At 44.5% G+C, this 17,322-nt stretch overlaps 1 protein-coding gene across 1 annotated transcript; it reads left to right on the forward strand.

Annotated features, from left to right (window-relative positions):
* Window positions 1-2,969: 2,969 nt before the first annotated feature.
* On the forward strand, window positions 2,970-16,548 carry LOC129757074 (tetratricopeptide repeat protein 28-like). The gene is made up of 6 exons (XM_055754194.1): window positions 2,970-3,220; window positions 3,484-7,466; window positions 7,529-7,668; window positions 7,728-7,910; window positions 12,392-13,735; window positions 13,799-16,548. The coding sequence occupies exons 1-6, from the start codon at window positions 3,179-3,181 to the stop codon at window positions 16,090-16,092; spliced, it is 7,986 nt and encodes a 2,661-aa protein (XP_055610169.1). The 5' UTR covers window positions 2,970-3,178; the 3' UTR covers window positions 16,093-16,548.
* The last annotated feature ends 774 nt before the right edge of the window (window positions 16,549-17,322 follow it).

Here is a 17,322-nt window from a genome sequence, read left to right on the forward strand (position 1 = left end):
GAGCCTGACCCCGGAGGCTGATCTTGGCTGGCTTTTTATCCTGATACTGATTTTGGATGGTAACCCATGTCTGGATCAAAAGCTTTTGGAACAGCTAGATTCAACCAATATTGCTGATCTTGGTTCAGAATTGGTTTTCACACCCGACTCTAGTCACCAACGATTTAACTTCTCAACATAGAAAGTCTGTTTTCGACGCTTTTCAGCATCGAATGACGCATACCTAGTTGGTTTTTCTTCCTCTCCTTACACAGCAAGAAACATTCGTATAAATTTAGACCAAAAACGATGCACGGAAACCGAACAACGATTTTGATGTAAAATTCACTCACGATGTGTTTTTTTCAAAAATATAATTTTCGAGGTGTGAAATTTTAAATCAAAAAGGTGCATGAAATTGGAAGCAGAAAGCCATCGTGTAAAAATACACTGGGATGTAAATTTTCAGAATGAGATTAGAAATCTTTGCTTTATTTCAGGTTTTTTTTTTCTGTTGTCAATGAACAAATATGCCTCGTTTATAATTTTATTTTCACATATATTTCCAAAATAACCATAAATCACTCACCATCAGGGCCAACCTCATCGTGGAATTTTTGTTACATCCGGTGATTCCTAGCACGACGATGTTGTACAGATAAGCGTCACCAGGATCCTCAATTTGTCCCAGAACGTCATTATTTTTCGGTCAGCGTCACTTTTGCTTGGCGAAAATTTCTCCGAGTTGAGAGGCGAGTAGAGAGGACAGCCTGAGTAATTGATAAGAAAACAAGCAAGTTGAGAGGACAGTTTGAAATCAAAGGCTAGTTAGAGGACAGCCTGAGTTATGAGAAATCAAGTGAGTCGAGAGTACAACTTGAATCGAAAGGCGAGTTGAGAGGAGAGCCTGAGTAATTGTTGAAAAAACAAGCGTGTTGAGAGAACAGTTCAAAATCGAAAGGCGAGTTGAGAGGACAGCTGAATTATTGATGAGGTATCAGGCGAATTGAGAGCTTGAAATCAAAAGGCGAGGCGAGGCTTAGAAATCAAGTGAGTCGAGATGACAGATAAAATTCGAAAGGCGAGTTGAGAGGACAGCCAGTGTAATTGATGAGCAATCTAGCAAGTTGAGAGGGCAGTTCTAAATCAAAAGGCGAGTTACTCAGTTGAGAAGACAGCCTTAGTTATTCATGAGAAATCAAGTGAGTCGAGAGGACAGCTTGAAATCGAAAGGCGAAGTGAGATGACAGCCTGAGTTATTTTTGAAAAAACAAGCGAGAGTTCTAAATCAAAAGGCGAGTTGAGAGGACAGCCTGAATTATTGATGAGATATCAGGCGAATTGAGAGCGTGAAATCAAAAGGCGAGTTGAGAGGACAGCCTGAATTATTGATGAGAAATCAAGTGAGTCGAGATGATAGATTAAAATCGAAAGGCTAGTTGAGAGGACACCCTGAGTTACTGATAAGAATTCCAAGCGAATTAAGAGAACAGCTTCAAATTCAGAGGCGAATTGAGAGGACAGCTTAAATTTCTTATCAAATTGGAAATCAAGCGGATTGGAAGAACACCTCGAGATATGAACAATCCACGAAGCGTTGCGAGAGGATAGTTTGAATTAATTTCTCATAATTCAAGTGAGTGAAGAGGATAACTATATTTTAAAGCGTTTTGAGAAGACAGTTCTTTTAACTATTCATCAACTTGATGAGGGAAAGTTTGAGATAAGAGATTACAATTAGGCGAGTTAGGGAGATAGGTTAGCTTGAACAAAATATTTTAAAATTCCAGTGGTCCATCGGTATTGCTTCCGAGCTTTGGAGCTCAGGACAGGTCTGTACAGCAATGGGCACACATAGTCCAGTGCGTTTAAAAAGATGTCCGGAAGACTACACGGAAAATAATAAAAAGGTAAAATGCACCGAGATAAAAAGGTGAATTATTGTGAAATCCAAAAAGGTAACTTTTACCTTACCCAGGTGAAACTCACCTGACAACGAGGTAATGTTTACTTGAATCGAGTAGACAAAAAAGAGTGTTCACCTAGAAAAAAAGGTAAATCCAAAAAAGGTGTTTTCTACCTCTTCGAGATAAAGCTTACCTCGTGAAGGTGAAAGTGAAAAGAAAAAAAGGTGAAACATGAAGGTGAAAAGAAAAAAAAAGGTAAAATTCACCTTTTTGCTAGGTGAATGAAAAAAAAGGTAAAATTTACCCCAGTTACTCGGTAAATTTTACCTTTTTTATTATTTTACGTGTTGCTTCTTCAAAACTGTGAATTGTGTAAAAATGTTTTAAAATTAATGTTTTTTTTGCTTAAACTCCTGTTCAATTTCATAGACTTATATGTACACTAGAGTTGCAGCGAAATGGGCCATGTCGAATTTCTGAAATCAACCATATAGATTTATTAGATAGACCCAAAATACTGACTTGCGCGAAATTTCGGCTCAATCGGAGTTAATTTAAAAGTGACTCAAAGTGCTCAAAGTTTCGTTTTATTGACCATCAAAAATCGCCTAAGGGAATCGTTAAAATCGAAATTTAAATTTTGATACCAAATGACTTAAAATAGCATGAAACGTCGAGATCTGGTTATTATTATTATTATTAATATTTATTAATGACCCTTTAACAATTGTCATTCGGGTCAAAAAATAGTCGAGATCTGGTGTTATCTCGAACACAATTTTCGGCTAAAAATCAAATCAAGAAATTTAACTCAAAGTTCAACTTTTGAAAGTTCAATGTAGCCTCAAAAATAAAACGGCAACTCGATCTTAGCCTGATCTCATCCCCGAGCCAAGATCGAGTCGGAGAGAAATTCCTACTTTCCGTTTCTCGTACGCGGGAGCGATCCCAATGGAGATCGAGCGGGTGATCAACACGTACCACCAGCAGAGACCAGCAGAACAAGAAACGGCAGCATAGCGAAGCCAGAGGTCCCAACAAGCCACCGATCGCTCTCGCTCGTCAGTCTCAATCGAACGCCATCCCAAACAAGAAGGCCACGTCGCGAGTGTCCGTCCAGAAGAGAAAAAAAATCCGCTACCTACCTGTTCTGTCCGTTGTGTGTCTGTCTGTCTGTCTGTCGCCGTTCGTTCGACGACGACTGTATCTCTTTGGTCGGTGGTCACTTTCTTCTTCTCCAACGCTGGTGCTGTTACTTCTATCTGCTGTTGGCTGCTGGCTGGTCCTCTTCGATGAGGGCACACAAGTCTCAACTGTCCGAGTTTATTTTTTCGGTACGCGTAGCCTAGTTCCAAACCAAAAAACGAAGAGACATAGCAAAAGCACACGCGACGAACCCCATAATTACCTGTTGTGTGTGTCGCGCCCATCTCACTCACAAACTCACAATGTTTTATAGCGGGGTAGCGCGTAGAGAAACAGGCATGGCAGATCGGGGCACACTAATGTTCCTGCATTCTTCCATTTCTCGTGTGCGCGTACCAATTTTTTAATTTTATTTTAATTTAGTTTTTTTTTCCTCTCCTTGTTATTTCAGAACGAACCGGAAGGCACGCCGGAACTACCGGCCGCCAATCGAGCACTATTCCTGGAGAAAGTGCGCCAATCAAACACTGCCTGCCAAAATGGGGATTTTACCACGGCAGTGCAGCTGTACACGGATGCGCTCGGCCTGGACCCGAGCAATCACATACTATTCAGCAATCGGTCGGCGGCCCGGCTTAAGCAGGGTCAATTTGCGCTGGCACTGCAGGATGCCACCCGGGCTCGCGAACTCTGCCCCCAGTGGCCGAAAGCTTACTTTCGCCAGGGTGTTGCGTTGCAATGTCTCGGCCGGTACGGAGAAGCGCTGGCCGCCTTCAGCTCCGGACTGGCCCAGGATCCCAACTCGAAGCAGCTGCTGGCCGGGCTTGTGGAAGCCTCAATCAAGAGCCCGCTGCGCCATTCTCTCGAGCCCACATTCCAGCAGTTGAAGGCGATGAAACTCGATCAATCCCCGTTCGTAGTGATATCAGTGGTGGGTCAGGAATTACTCGGTGCGGGTCAATATCACTCGGCAGTGACAGTGTTGGAATCGGCCCTCCGGATAGGGTCGTGTTCCCTGAAGTTAAGAGGCTCAGTGTTTAGTGCGCTAAGTTCGGCCCATTGGGCGTTAAATCAATTGGACAAAGCGATCGCATACATGCAACAGGATTTGGCGGTGGCAAAAAGTCTCGGAGACACGGCCGGAGAATGTCGCGCTCACGGGAATCTGGGTTCAGCTTATTTCAGTCAGGGATCCTACAAGGAAGCCCTAACTTCCCATCGGTATCAGCTCGTATTGGCTATGAAGTGTAAAGACACCCAGGCGGCTGCCGCGGCACTTACATCACTTGGCCACGTCTACACGGCCATAGGCGACTATCCAAATGCCCTAGCTTCCCACAAACAGTGCGTTCAACTGGTGAAGCAAATGGGTGATCGATTACAAGAAGCTCGCGAAATTGGCAATGTCGGTGCCGTTTATCTTGCCATGGGCGAATTTGATTCCGCCGTCGATTGCCACACCCAGCATCTGCGACTGGCCCGGAAGTTAGGGAACCAAGTAGAGGAAGCACGAGCCTACAGCAATCTCGGTTCCAGCTACCATTACAAAAGAAACTTCACCCAGGCCATCACCTACCACGAAAATGTGCTTCGAATAGCTCAAACCTTAGGTGATCGCGCCATCGAAGCCCGAGCATACGCAGGACTAGGCCACGCCGCTCGCTGTAATCATGACTTTCATCAGGCCAAACGGTGGCACGAAAAACAACTCGAAATGGCACTGGCCGCTCGGGACAAAGTTGGTGAAGGGCGTGCCTGCTCCAACTTGGGCATAGTCTATCAACTGCTCGGCGAACATGACGCGGCACTAAAACTTCATCAAGCTCACCTCACCATCGCGCGGCAACTCCAGGACAAGGCCGGCATGGGTCGAGCCTATGGCAACATCGGTAACGCCTACTCGGCCGCCGGTTTCTACGAGCAAGCGATCAAATACCACAAACAGGAACTCACCATCAGCAAAGAGGTCAACGATCGGAGTGCGGAAGCTTCCACTCACGGGAATTTAGCTGTCGCTTATCAAGCCCTTGGTGCCCACGATATGGCATTGATGCACTATAGGGCCCACCTGAACATCGCTCGGGAACTCAAAGACACCGCCGGTGAGGCCTGTGCCCTTCTGAACTTGGGCAACTGCCTCAGCTCCCGGCAAGAGTTCGCCCAAGCCGTTCCCTACTACGAGCAGTATCTGATGCTATCGCAAGAACTCGGTGACGTCGCCGCCGAAGGTAAAGCTTGCCACTTCCTCGGTTATGCCCACTACTGCATTGGGAATTATCGCGAGGCCGTTCGCTATTACGATCAAGACCTGGCCCTCGCCAAGGACCTCCAAAACAAAATGAACATGGGCAGAGCTTACTGCAATTTGGGCCTAGCCCATTTAGCTCTAGGCAACACAGCTGGTGCCCTTGAGTGCCAGAAATATTTCCTCGCCATCGCTCACATGACCAATCACCTGCCGGGGAAATTTAGGGCCCTCGGTAACATCGGGGATGTCCTCATTCGGATGGGTGACGTCGACGAAGCTATCAAAATGTACCAGAGGCAGTTGTCCTTAGCGAGACAGGCGCGGGAAAGGGGTATGGAAGCTGCCGCCTGTGGAGCGCTCGGCTTAGCTCATCGATTGTTGAAGAAGTTTGACAAGGCTCTTGGTTATCACACCCAAGAACTTACCTTGAGGCAAGAAATGGGTGATCTTCCTGGGGAGTGTAGAGCTCACGGACATCTAGGGGCTGTCCACATGGCACTTGGTAATTATACTCACGCAGTTAAGTGCTACCAAGAGCAGTTGGAGAGAGCTCAGGAGTTGCAGGACTCCGCCGTTGAGGCTCAAGCTTTCGGAAATCTAGGTATCGCCCGACTTAATATGGGCCACTACGAAGACGCAATTGGTTATCTGGAGCAACAGTTGGGAACTCTAGAACAAGTAAACACCCCTACCGCGCAACACGATCGTGCACGGGCCCTGGGACACCTAGGTGATTGTTACGATGCCCTCGGTGATTACCACGCGGAAGCAATCAAGTGTCACGAACGCCACTTGGCTTTGGCGATCGCTTTGCAGAGCCCGCGGGATCAGGAACGGGCCTACCGAGGATTAGGTAACTGTTACAAATCGGTGGGTAATTTGCAAGAAGCGCTGGTGTGTTTGGAAAAGCGTTTGGTTGTTTCGCACGAATTGGGCAATCCGGAAGCCAAGGCTGCGGCCTACGGGGATCTTGGAAGTTTACACAGTGCTTTGGGTAACTTTGAGCAAGCGATCAATTGCTTGGAGCATCAGAGGGATATCGCGAGGGAGTTGGGTGACCGGGCTCTGTCCTCGGATGCCATCAGTGGGCTGGGTTCAGTGTTTCAGTTGATGGAAGATTACGACGAGTCGCTGCGGCTACACAAACAAGATTTGGAGTTGTGCGAAAGTATGAACCACACTACGCTGCAAGCCAGAGCCTGTGGTCGGTTGGGTTCGGTCTATGAGTCGCTTAAAAATTACAGTGAATCAGTGCGCTATTTCGAGAAGCAACTTTCGCTGACGACCGATCGTCTGACGAAAGCTCACGCGTGTTTGTCTTTGGGACGGGTTTACCACACCATGGAACAGCTGAGCCAGGCGGTCAGTTTCCTACGGCAGGGACTGTCGATCGTTCAATCGCTGAACAAGTTGGAAGATGAAGCTAAGATTCGGTATCGTCTCGGGTTGTCGCTGCTGGGTACCAATGATGAAGATGGCGCCCGGCAGCAGATGGAAAGTGCCGCGCAAATCCTCGAATCGATAAGAAGTGATCAAGTGACGGCTGAGGCTAGAACAAGTCTTTATGAACTGCAAACTTGTTGCTATCAAAATTTGCAGAAAATTCTTGTCTCGATGAGTCGCCATGAAGAGGCTCTAGTGGCCGCGGAACGGTGTCGCTCCCGAATGGGAGCCGATTCGAATCAAAGTGCTGAAAATTCGCTCAACAATCGCAAAACTCTGCTAACGTGTAGTGAATACATCTTCGACACAGTGAACAAAAGCAAAACCAACATCATCTACTACAGTTTGGTGGGCAGTGAATTACTCGCCTGGTTTCTTTCGCCTCAAAAGCGGATCGTTCGCTTCCACATTGCCAACATCGACGAACAGACCCTGCAAATGGTCAAAAAGCCAACGCTCACTGAAGCAAACGGCCAAAAACCCGAAACCCTGCTCGAACAGTACATCAATTTTGTGCGCGATAGTTTGGGAGTGAATTCGGAAAGTGTCCTGCAGGAGGGAGACGGAAGTGGTTGGAGATCCTCGAACGAAAATCTGCTGGACGATTTGGCCAACGAACGGGCTGGCTTCCTCCGGATGGTTAACCGAAACCATCTGCTGAACTCCAGCAACTACTCGTTGAGTTCGCTGTTCAGCTTGGGAAGTGTGGGTGGATCAGTGGCCAGCTTGCAAGGATCTACTAGGTAAAAAAAGGTTCAAAGACTTTTTTGGTACATTTTAAACAACGTTCAATCTCATTCGACAGATCCATTGGAAGCTTACAAGGGTCTACCCGATCGAGACGGTCCACGATGCTACCGCCATGGCAGGGACCTTCCTGTTTGCATGTGCTGTACAACCTCCTACTGGCTCCGTTTGAAGATCTTCTACCCGATATCAGCACAAGTAATTTCTTGGACTTCAATCTGTTAACTTTGAATAAATGAAATTTTAACCTTTCGCAGCTTCACGGATTGGTCGACGGGAGCTTATTTTGGTCCTGGAAAAGGAGCTGTACCTGATACCGTTTGCAATCCTGAGGAGTGGTGATGAAACCGGGGAATACCTCTCGGAGCGTTGTTCGCTGCTGACGGTACCGTCACTGCATACCTTAAGGCAGAAGAGTCGGATCAAGACCAGGGAACCGAGTGAGTAAAACTTCATAATTTATGTGAATTTATTCATACAGAAGGTGTTGTTAGAGTAATCACTTTGAATGAGAGACACTTAAAAGTGAAAAACCCTCTTAAATGTTTTCTACAAAAAAGCGAAGCTCTGTTTGGAAAATCTACACTCTAAGAATTAAACGCTTTTTTAGTCTGCCTATATCATTTGGACAAATATATCTGAATCTACACTAACTAAATTCAACAGAGATCTGAAAATCTCTTTGAATTGGTATAAGCTTCAAAGGGGTAAAAGTGTATAAAAACTAATTTCATTTGTTGTCAAATGTTATGCATACATTTTTCGAATGCAAATATAATTTTTAAAATCTGTAAAAAAAAATCACCAAATATAATTTAAAATATGGACAATCGTTTGGCATTATTCACTCAAAATCGATCAATTTTACCCTTATACCCCTTCGGCTCTGAGGGCTTCATATATTTTTTTCAAAACAGATTACCGTCACTGAATACAAAAACAATTACAATTTTTAAATTATCAAAACTGTTCGGTATTTATCTCGTTATCTCCATCATGTTATCAATTCCATCACACATTTTGCAATGTTTTCCGACTGGGTTTTTGGTGAATATACATGTCATTAGTATGAAGGGCATTCAATCGGTCTCTAGTTTTAATATTGAGGTGTTTGGAGTCTTAGAAAGATAGTAAGATCGTATAGAACTCGTATAAAAATCGTATAAGAATTGTAAAAAAATCACCGAATCACATCAACATCATAATTAAAATTATACTTTTACAACAACTTCGACCATTCGTAACTTGAATTCTATTTCAACAACTTCGTTAATCCATCAAAATTTAAAAACTTTAACAGAAAAAGGTATATTTATGAAAATTAAACCAAATCCAAATATATTTTATTAGGCAACGTGCTCTGTATGTACAGTGTCGGACAATAGAATAGGACCACAGCTCAATCCAAAACAGAAAGTGACAAAACTTTGAGAAAAACATTTCCATTTAAGTGCATCAAACCATTTACAAATTGTAAATTCCATTCTTCGAAGAAATTAAAATCATCCGTAGTTAAAACAATTGTCCTTTATTTAAAAATGCGTTTTAAACATACTTACTGACTAAAATAACGCGACATAAAATAGGACCGCTTTAGAATTCATGGTAAAAAAAATTAAAAAAAAAGGAAATTCATACCGTGATCGATTTGCAGGGTTAGTACTTGGTGGTATAACCCTTATTACGCATCACTTCTCGCACCCGGTTCGGCATCGACTCCACCAGCTTTTGGCACGTTCTCACCGGGATGGCGTACCACACCGCCTGGATTCTCTCCCACAGCTGCTGCTTGTTTTTTGATTTTTCGGTGTACACCTTACGTTTAACTATTTCCCATAGGTTCTCCATCGGATTGAGATCAGGGGACTGTGCTGGCCACTCTATAACGTCTACCTTATTATCCTGGAACCACTTTTTAACCGTTTTAGCTGTATGTTTGGGGTCGTTGTCCTGCTGGAACTGCCACTTTAGGGCCATCTCCCACTCGGCGTGTGGCAGCATTACTTCCCGAAGTATCTGGGCGTAAAGATGCTGGTCCATAATCCGGTCGATCCAGTACAAGGGACCCACCCCGTACCAAGGAAAGCACCCCCACACCATGATGCTACCTCCTCCATGTTTGAATGTTTTATTTGTATACTGGGGCATATACGCACAGCCACTTTGGTCTCATCCGACCACAGCACATTTCTCCATAGTTTCTCCTTTTCCGGACCGACCCAATCGAAGTGGTCCTTCGCATACTTCAGCCGCGCCTTAAAGTGCTTCCGCGTCAGCATCGGCACCTTCCGGGGACCTTTTCTTCCTAGTCCCTTCTCCTCCAACCGTCGCTGAACCGTCCGGGAACTCACAGATAAGTTCAGCTCGTCTCTGATCTGCTTGGACGCTTTGAAAGGGTCCTTTTGCGAGGCCCGATTGATTGCCGAATCGTCCTTCGGCGTCGTTTTGCAGGAGCGGCCGGTCAGTTCCCGTTTGCCGGTGCTGTGAAGCGCGTTGAAAACGAAAGTTTTCGACCTTCCTAAGTAGTCGGCAAACTCGCGTTGGCTTTTGCCAGCCTTGTACAGATTCCGGATGATCGCTCGCTAGACCTCCGTACAGTGCTGTGCGCGACCCATCGCTTTATTGATGAAAACAGAGTAGGAGGAAGGAAATCTTAATTTTTTGTTTGTTTTCATGATTTACATGATTAATTTTATGGGAAATACTTACCAGGACACGAAGATGGACAAACAACACCAAAAACAACACCTTTTCTTCAAATCTAGAGCGCTGAAAATGCCGGAACAGCCGAACTGATGAGCTGGTCTTATTTTATGACGCGACTTTTTTTTACCCTCTGACAGCTTTCTGGTCGAGTAGAACAAACGGGTTGCTTTGATTGTAACAAACTTGCAGTATACAAAGTTGGCATACTACAATAAGTGCTTGCCGCTAGGTGTCGCATATTATTATATTTGAATTCGCAGTTCAAAGGTGATTTGAATATTTTGCATTAGAGCGGTCCTATTCTATTGTCTGACACTGTATGTACATTAGACTAGTTCGGCTTCTTTCACTGATCACAATGCCACTTACAGGGTTTGATCCATATTCATTTTCAAGTACTCTGGCCAAATTTGAGCTCATTTGTCACCTAAGTGCTATACATACATCAAAATAAAGGTTGTAACTAAGGCTATCTTTCCAAGAAAAAATTGTACGGAATTTTTTTTTCAATTTACTGCTGTTTTTTAACTCTCAACTTGTAAGTAAATTTTCTGTACAAGTTGGTAGTTCATGATTTTTTTATTTTTTCGGTTTGATTTAGTCGATTATCCAGATCCATACAGATGCTTGTCATATCACATCTTTTTTATAAACCTAGGTTTTTTTACGCGGTTTTTTACACGTCTTTTTTTACACGGTTTTCGGGAATTAACACGGTTTTTTTACACGGTTTTCGCAAATTAACACGGTTTTTGAGAGAAAATATTTTAAGTCTTTTTCAAAGGAAAACACTTAGAATCTTTTTGTAGTTGGGAAAATCTTAATTCTGAGACTAAGAACGTGATACATGAGACCTGAGACATGAGACCTGAGACCTGAGACCTAAGACCTGAGGCCTGAGACTTGAGACCTGAGACATGAGACCTGAGATATTAGACATGAGACATTAGACCTGGGACATTAGACATGAGACATGAGACATTAGACCTGAGACATGAGAGATTAGACCTGAGATATTAGACATGAGACATGAGACCTCAGATATGAGGCATGAGAGATTGAACATGAGACATGAGACATGAGATCTGAGACCAGAGACCCATGTCTCATGTCTCAGGTCTCATGTCTCATGTCTCATGTCTCAGGTCTTATGTCTCAGATCTCAAGTCTCAGGTCTCAGGTAACAGGTCCCATTTCTCATGTTTTGTGTCTCAGGTCTCAGGTCTAATGCCCCATGTCTTAGGTCTCAGGTCTCGGGTCTCAGGTGTCATGTCTTAAGTCTCAAGTATCAGATCTTAGGTGTCATTTCGAAAGTCTCAGGTCTCACGTATCAATTCTCAGGTCTCATGTTTTAATCGTCAGGTCTCAAGTCTCAGGTACCAGTTCGCAAGTCTCAGATCTCAGGTCTCATGTCTTAAGTCTAAAGTCTCAGGTCTGAGGTGTCAGGTCTCAAGTCTAAAGTGTCAAGTTTCATGTCTTATTGTTTCAAGTTTCAGAGCTGCATAAATTTAAAGGTCTATTTTTATACGGTTTCCGCAATTAGCACGGTTTTTTTACACGGTTTTCGGGAATTAACACGGTTTTTTTTGCACGGTTTTTTTAGGAGGTACGTACATATATCAGTGTAAAAAAATATCTTGGTGTATTTATAACAGCTTGCTAGAGCGCATTTACGAAAGTTTTCAAGAAAAATTGACTTTTCATACTAAAACTCCGAGCGCACGCTGGAAACTTACTCAAATGAGCACAAATTTGACCAAACTACTTTAAAATGACTGAGGATCAAACCCTGTAACTGACATTGTGATCAGCGAAAAAAGCCGAGAAGGGAACTAGTCTGATGTACATATCTAATGAAAAAGTAAACAGAATTTACAGTTGGGTCGTAGAATTCAACTGGAACCGGTTTGGTACTGAAAATGTTAGAGTAATTACTTTGAATGAGACACACTCAAAAGTGAAAGACACTTTTAAATGTTTTCTATAAAAAAAAGTATTTTCACATTTATTTTATTGACGCCATCATTTAATAAGAAAACTCTGTTGCTTTTTTTAACAAATTTCAACAATATTTTTACAACTAATGAATCTGAAATCTGAATATTTCACATTCTTTTTATGAGTGACTCACAAAATCTACACTGATACACATTTTCTTCCGAACTTCTTGACAAAAAACTGTATTTTAACCGAGTTTTTCTCAACCATCTTCCAGCGGAAGGTATGAACAGTGCCCTGGTCGTCGGAGGACCCAAAATCCCATCGTCACTCTCGGACAACTGGGGCTGGAGTGAATCCCCGGCTTCGCTCCAGGAAGCGGCCATGGTTTCCGACATGTTGAACACCAAACCCCTGGTGTCCTGTGGCGCCACCAAGGAAGCGATCCTGTCGGAACTGCCGGCAGCCGAGTGCGTTCACTTTGCTGCCAACGTTAGCTGGAAGCTGGGAGCCGTTGTGTTGAGCCCGGGAGAAGTTCTGGATTCCCAGTCCCAGAAACGCTTCTACCCGAATGCTTCCGGTGAGCTGGAGAACGACGAGGATAGCGCTGATCTTTCGTCTACAAATATGGAAATTCCACCATTGTCGGAGTTCATTCTAAGTGCCGCAGATGTCGTGTCGACAAAGCTGAGTGCTAAGTTGGTGGTTTTGAGCTCGTACCATTCGATGGAACCGATTACGGGTCATGGAGTAGCTAACTTGGCAGGTAGCTGGTTGTATGCTGGCACTGGTGCCGTTCTAATATCTCTATGGCCTGTTCCGGAAACGGCAGCGAAAATTTTGCTGAGAGCGTTCTACTCCGCATTATTGCAAGGAACTCGAGCTGCCAAAGCTCTTGCCGAAGCTATGCAAACAGTTCAGCATACCAAGCACTTTGCTCATCCAGCCAATTGGGCCGGATTCATTTTGATTGGAGGAAACGTCCGTCTCTGTAACAAGGTGGCACTGATAGGTCAAGCCCTTTGTGAACTCATGAGAACTCCGGATAAGTGTCGTGACGCATTGAGGGTGTGTCTTCATTTGGTCGAGAAAAGTCTACAACGTATTCACCGCGGTCAAAAGAATGCGATGTACACAACCCAAAAAAGCATCGAGAACAAAGCTGGACAGGTCGTCGGTTGGAAAGATCTACTAATGGCAGTTGGGTTCCGATTTGAACCCGCTGCCAATGGAATCCCTTCGAGTGTGTTCTTCCCGCAAACTGATCCAGAAGATCGGTTATCCCAATGTTCGGCCAGTCTACAGGCTCTACTGGCCCTTTCGCCGACTACTCTCTACGCCATGTCGAAGCTGGTCAACAACTCGGATATTGCTGACGAAATCATTGGTGTAATGCGTAACGTGATAGCTCAGTTCCCACCGAAAGCTCCGTGCGACAACGAGAGTATCGATATTCCGCTGAGTGTGCGACTCTGGAGAGTTTCCGGCTGCCATGAACTGCTCGCTTCGCTAGGATTCGATTTAATGGAGGTTGGTCAGGATCAAGTTACACTGCGTACGGGTAAACAGGCCAATCGGCGAAACTGTCAATTCGTCCTTCAATCGCTGTTGGCTTTGTTTGGTAAGTGATTTCTCAAAACTTCAAATAACCATAAGGTACTTATTTTCTTAATTTTCATTTTAGACACCCAAGAAGCCCCGAAAAGTTTGGGCATTGAATCCAGTAGCAGTTCTGAATCTCTGAATGAAGACTCGTCCGACGAACCACCGCAGGTTAAAGCACCACCGAGTCCAACTCCGACGGCTCCGGAACAGCAGCGTAGCATTTCGCCAGCCGTAACGGTCAAAAGTCAGGCTAGCTACAACTTCCCACGGCCTCCGTTACCCTTTCGAAGGGTACCGTTCCTGAGCACTCGAAGCGCCTTCATTTCCTACGTCCGAAGGCGCGGTGAACCAGACGGCGGCCAAACGGAAGCTTCCGGACAGGTTCCACACGGAGGTCAACAGGCTCAAGCTCAGGCGCAAACAGCTAATGGACAATCTACCAACTTAGATTCGAGCCTAGCTAATACCACCGATAGTGAACTGTCCGATGGATACACCACTCAACAGATTCTGATGAAGAGTGATCATCTGGCTAAGGGGTTGGGTTACTCCAGCTTAAGAGGTACTATCAAGGTTTCAAGACCCGGAGGTGGAGGTGAAAGCGATGCAGCCTTCACTCCAAGTCCACCGGTAACTCTTCAGCACGTAGATCCCAACGTTTCGCTAGCGCTGGCACACCAAACGAGAATCCGTAATCTGTACACTAACAATGGAATTCACGCTGCTTATGGCCACGATCCCGCTAGAGAAGGACACCATCATCAGAATCCTAACCATCGAAGACCCGATAGCTCAAGTTCGGCAAGTTCTGCAACCGATTGGGAGGGATCCGGACATGCAACAGTGCTACGTAGAGCTAATCAACAGCTTCCTCCTCTACCACCACCTCGTCAAACTCTTCCGATGGTTGATAGTTTGAGACCATTGGCACCTTTAGCACCTGTTTACAACAATGTGAATGGAGTACCAACAGGTGGCAAGAGCCAACTAAACAGCAAACCGCTGAACGTATTGGAGTCTACCAGCTCCGACTCTGAATTCGAACGAGGATTCGATCTACCTTCAACTTCGAATGCTGTTTCAATCAGCAGCAAACTAAACAGCTTAGCACACACCTTGCAAAGCATGAGAAATCGTAAGATGAAGATGCTCCCCACACAACAACCTTACCCCCCGAATACTTCATCTACCATGAGCAGGAAGATGGTCGATCAGCTGGCGTTTATGGATCGCCTCAGTTGTCGCACCGAGATTTCCTCAACGAATCTAGGAGGTCACATGGGTCATCAACGTAAACCACTTTCCACTCTTCCGGATGACGAACGAACCCTCAACTTGAACGCCAGTAAACTGTACTTCAACCCAACCGATGCCGAGATCATCCCGTTGACAGAAAACCCCACCGACCTTGGTTTAGGCAAAGTTCAGCCTCCTAACGTCACGGGAAACAGCTCCTCGGGAACAAGTAGCGCTAAGGAAAAGACCAACAACAAGAACATCCAAGACTCCATCCTTCGACATATGAGCCGGGAAATGACACCCACCATTTCGGAAGTCTACCACGAACGGAACATCGGCCTTGGTCTCGCTCCTTCCCTATCCAAGCTGCTGCTCAGCAAAAACTACGACGACTCCCCGGACATCAAAGCTTCGACAGCGGCCTCAATGCTCAACAAACCGAGCGCTCTAACTGTTGGCAACCTCGCGGAAGCCATGAACGAAATCGAAATGAACGCTACCACGTCCAGCAAACTCGAGGAAGGTCAATGTACTCTATGCAACAGCCCATCCGATCTCCTCTGCGGCTGTAGCAGCACATCTACCGTAGCGGCCGTCGCTGCAATGACCGCTGCTCTCGGCGCCTCAACAATCACCAAAAAATCCAACTCCAAACCTTGGCTCAGCAACGTCACCGCAAACATTGCCGTTAAACCGGGGGATCTCACCACCGCCGATATTCTCGAGCAACAGAAACAACTCAAGTCCACCGTCAGTGGCCTCACCAGTAACATGTCCTCCTCAACGGAAAACTCACTTTCGACAGTCGTCAAGCGAGGTGGCAGCCCATTTTCGGACCTCTCCCGGAGAGACGAAGGTGATGGACGCAGCGTTGCCGATTCGCAGTGTTCCGGAAGTTTCCGAACGGACATGACCGGTTCCACCATAACCACCACCTCCAAGAGTCAACAGTCGCAGATAACCGTCAGCAGCCCATCGTCGACAGCAGTTGGGGTTGATGGTAAAGCAGTCAAACCCGAAGGTTCCAACGGGCAAGGGTCTCAAGGGTCAAGCGCTGGACCAACGGTGTCAGCGCCAGTTACGACAACAGTAAGTGGAACGATTCAGCGAAGCAAGTACATCATCGATACGTGAAACAGTGCTTAAAAGCTCTGTTCGATTAGCCAATTTTGAAGCCATTGATTTTAGTTTTTTTCGTTTGTTTTTAATTAATTTCTAACTGTACACATCCACATCCTTTCAAGGCTCATCTTGTGACGCGTAGCATTTAAGAGCATTTTAATCTAACAGTTTTAATTCATTGAAAAAATTTTAACCATAACTGAACTGATTAGATTGTAAAGACTTGACAAGCATTTGTTGTATTTTAAAATGAGATTACATAGGCATAGTTAGTTTTATGAAAAAACCCCACTTTAGGTAAAGGCAATAAATCCACTGTATCATAGCCTGACTAAAAGCACTTGAGAACAATACTCTTTAGAGTTAGGGATTGCAGAGAAAACACAGTAATATATTTCATGTAACACCGTTGTAAATAGGTTGTACATAACCTTTTAAATTGATGGAACAAATTTTAAACAATAAATTTAGACGAAATGAATGGTTGGTCTTTATGCTTAACGAATGAGAAAAAATCCCAAAACTTATTAAGGAGGAGGGTTTATCCAATAACAATGGTTTGAGGGAAAAGTAAAAAAATAATGCTGTTTTAATGAATTTCCCAATTTTTTGTCGCCATATCAGTTGACGTTTTGATTGATTAGACCAAGCCCACCGCAAGTTGCCATTTCGGTCGGTATTTTAGATGTTTTGATTGGTTGCGTTTTTATCTACTTACTTATTTTCGCTCCCATTGTTGCGATCCAGGTACAGTACCGTTCATAATTGTATAGAAATTGGAAGCAAGCGCACTGTCACTTCGACTTTGAACTTCCATAACTTGCTACTCTGATGATATTTTTTGATCAAATTTTTTGCGTTAGATAGATCAACTATCGAATTATTATCGCACAAAATTTGAGCTTTTTCGAGTTTGTGTGGCCTGAGAAACAGTAGTTTTACGAAAATCAGACTTTTTGGACTTTTCTCATTTAAACTGCAATATCTCTGTAACTACGCTACATTTTTTATTGAAATTTTGCAGAGTGATTGTTTAATCATAAAGCTAGCATGTCTGAAATTTTCGAAAAGTTCTATCGATGAGATCAAAAGTTACGCGAGGTGCAATATTTCAGGCATGAACCTTGAATTGCGATTTCTATAGAATATTGGACGAATGTTTTCATAGGAAAATCATATTCTCTGTAAATCAACCAGTAAATCTATTTCAACCGAAAAAACACAACAATATCGCGAGATTCT

Source organism: Uranotaenia lowii, chromosome 3, assembly GCF_029784155.1.
Source record: "Uranotaenia lowii strain MFRU-FL chromosome 3, ASM2978415v1, whole genome shotgun sequence".
NCBI lineage: Eukaryota > Metazoa > Arthropoda > Insecta > Diptera > Culicidae > Uranotaenia > Uranotaenia lowii.

Coding starts and splice junctions, on each gene's coding strand:
- LOC129757074 (XM_055754194.1), top strand. CDS start 3,179: ATGAGGGCACACAAGTCTCAACTGTCCGAGTTTATTTTTTCG. Junction 7,911..12,391: donor GATCAAGACCAGGGAACCGA/GTGAGTAAAACT, acceptor ACCATCTTCCAG/CGGAAGGTATGAACAGTGCC. Junction 13,736..13,798: donor ATCGCTGTTGGCTTTGTTTG/GTAAGTGATTTC, acceptor TTTTCATTTTAG/ACACCCAAGAAGCCCCGAAA.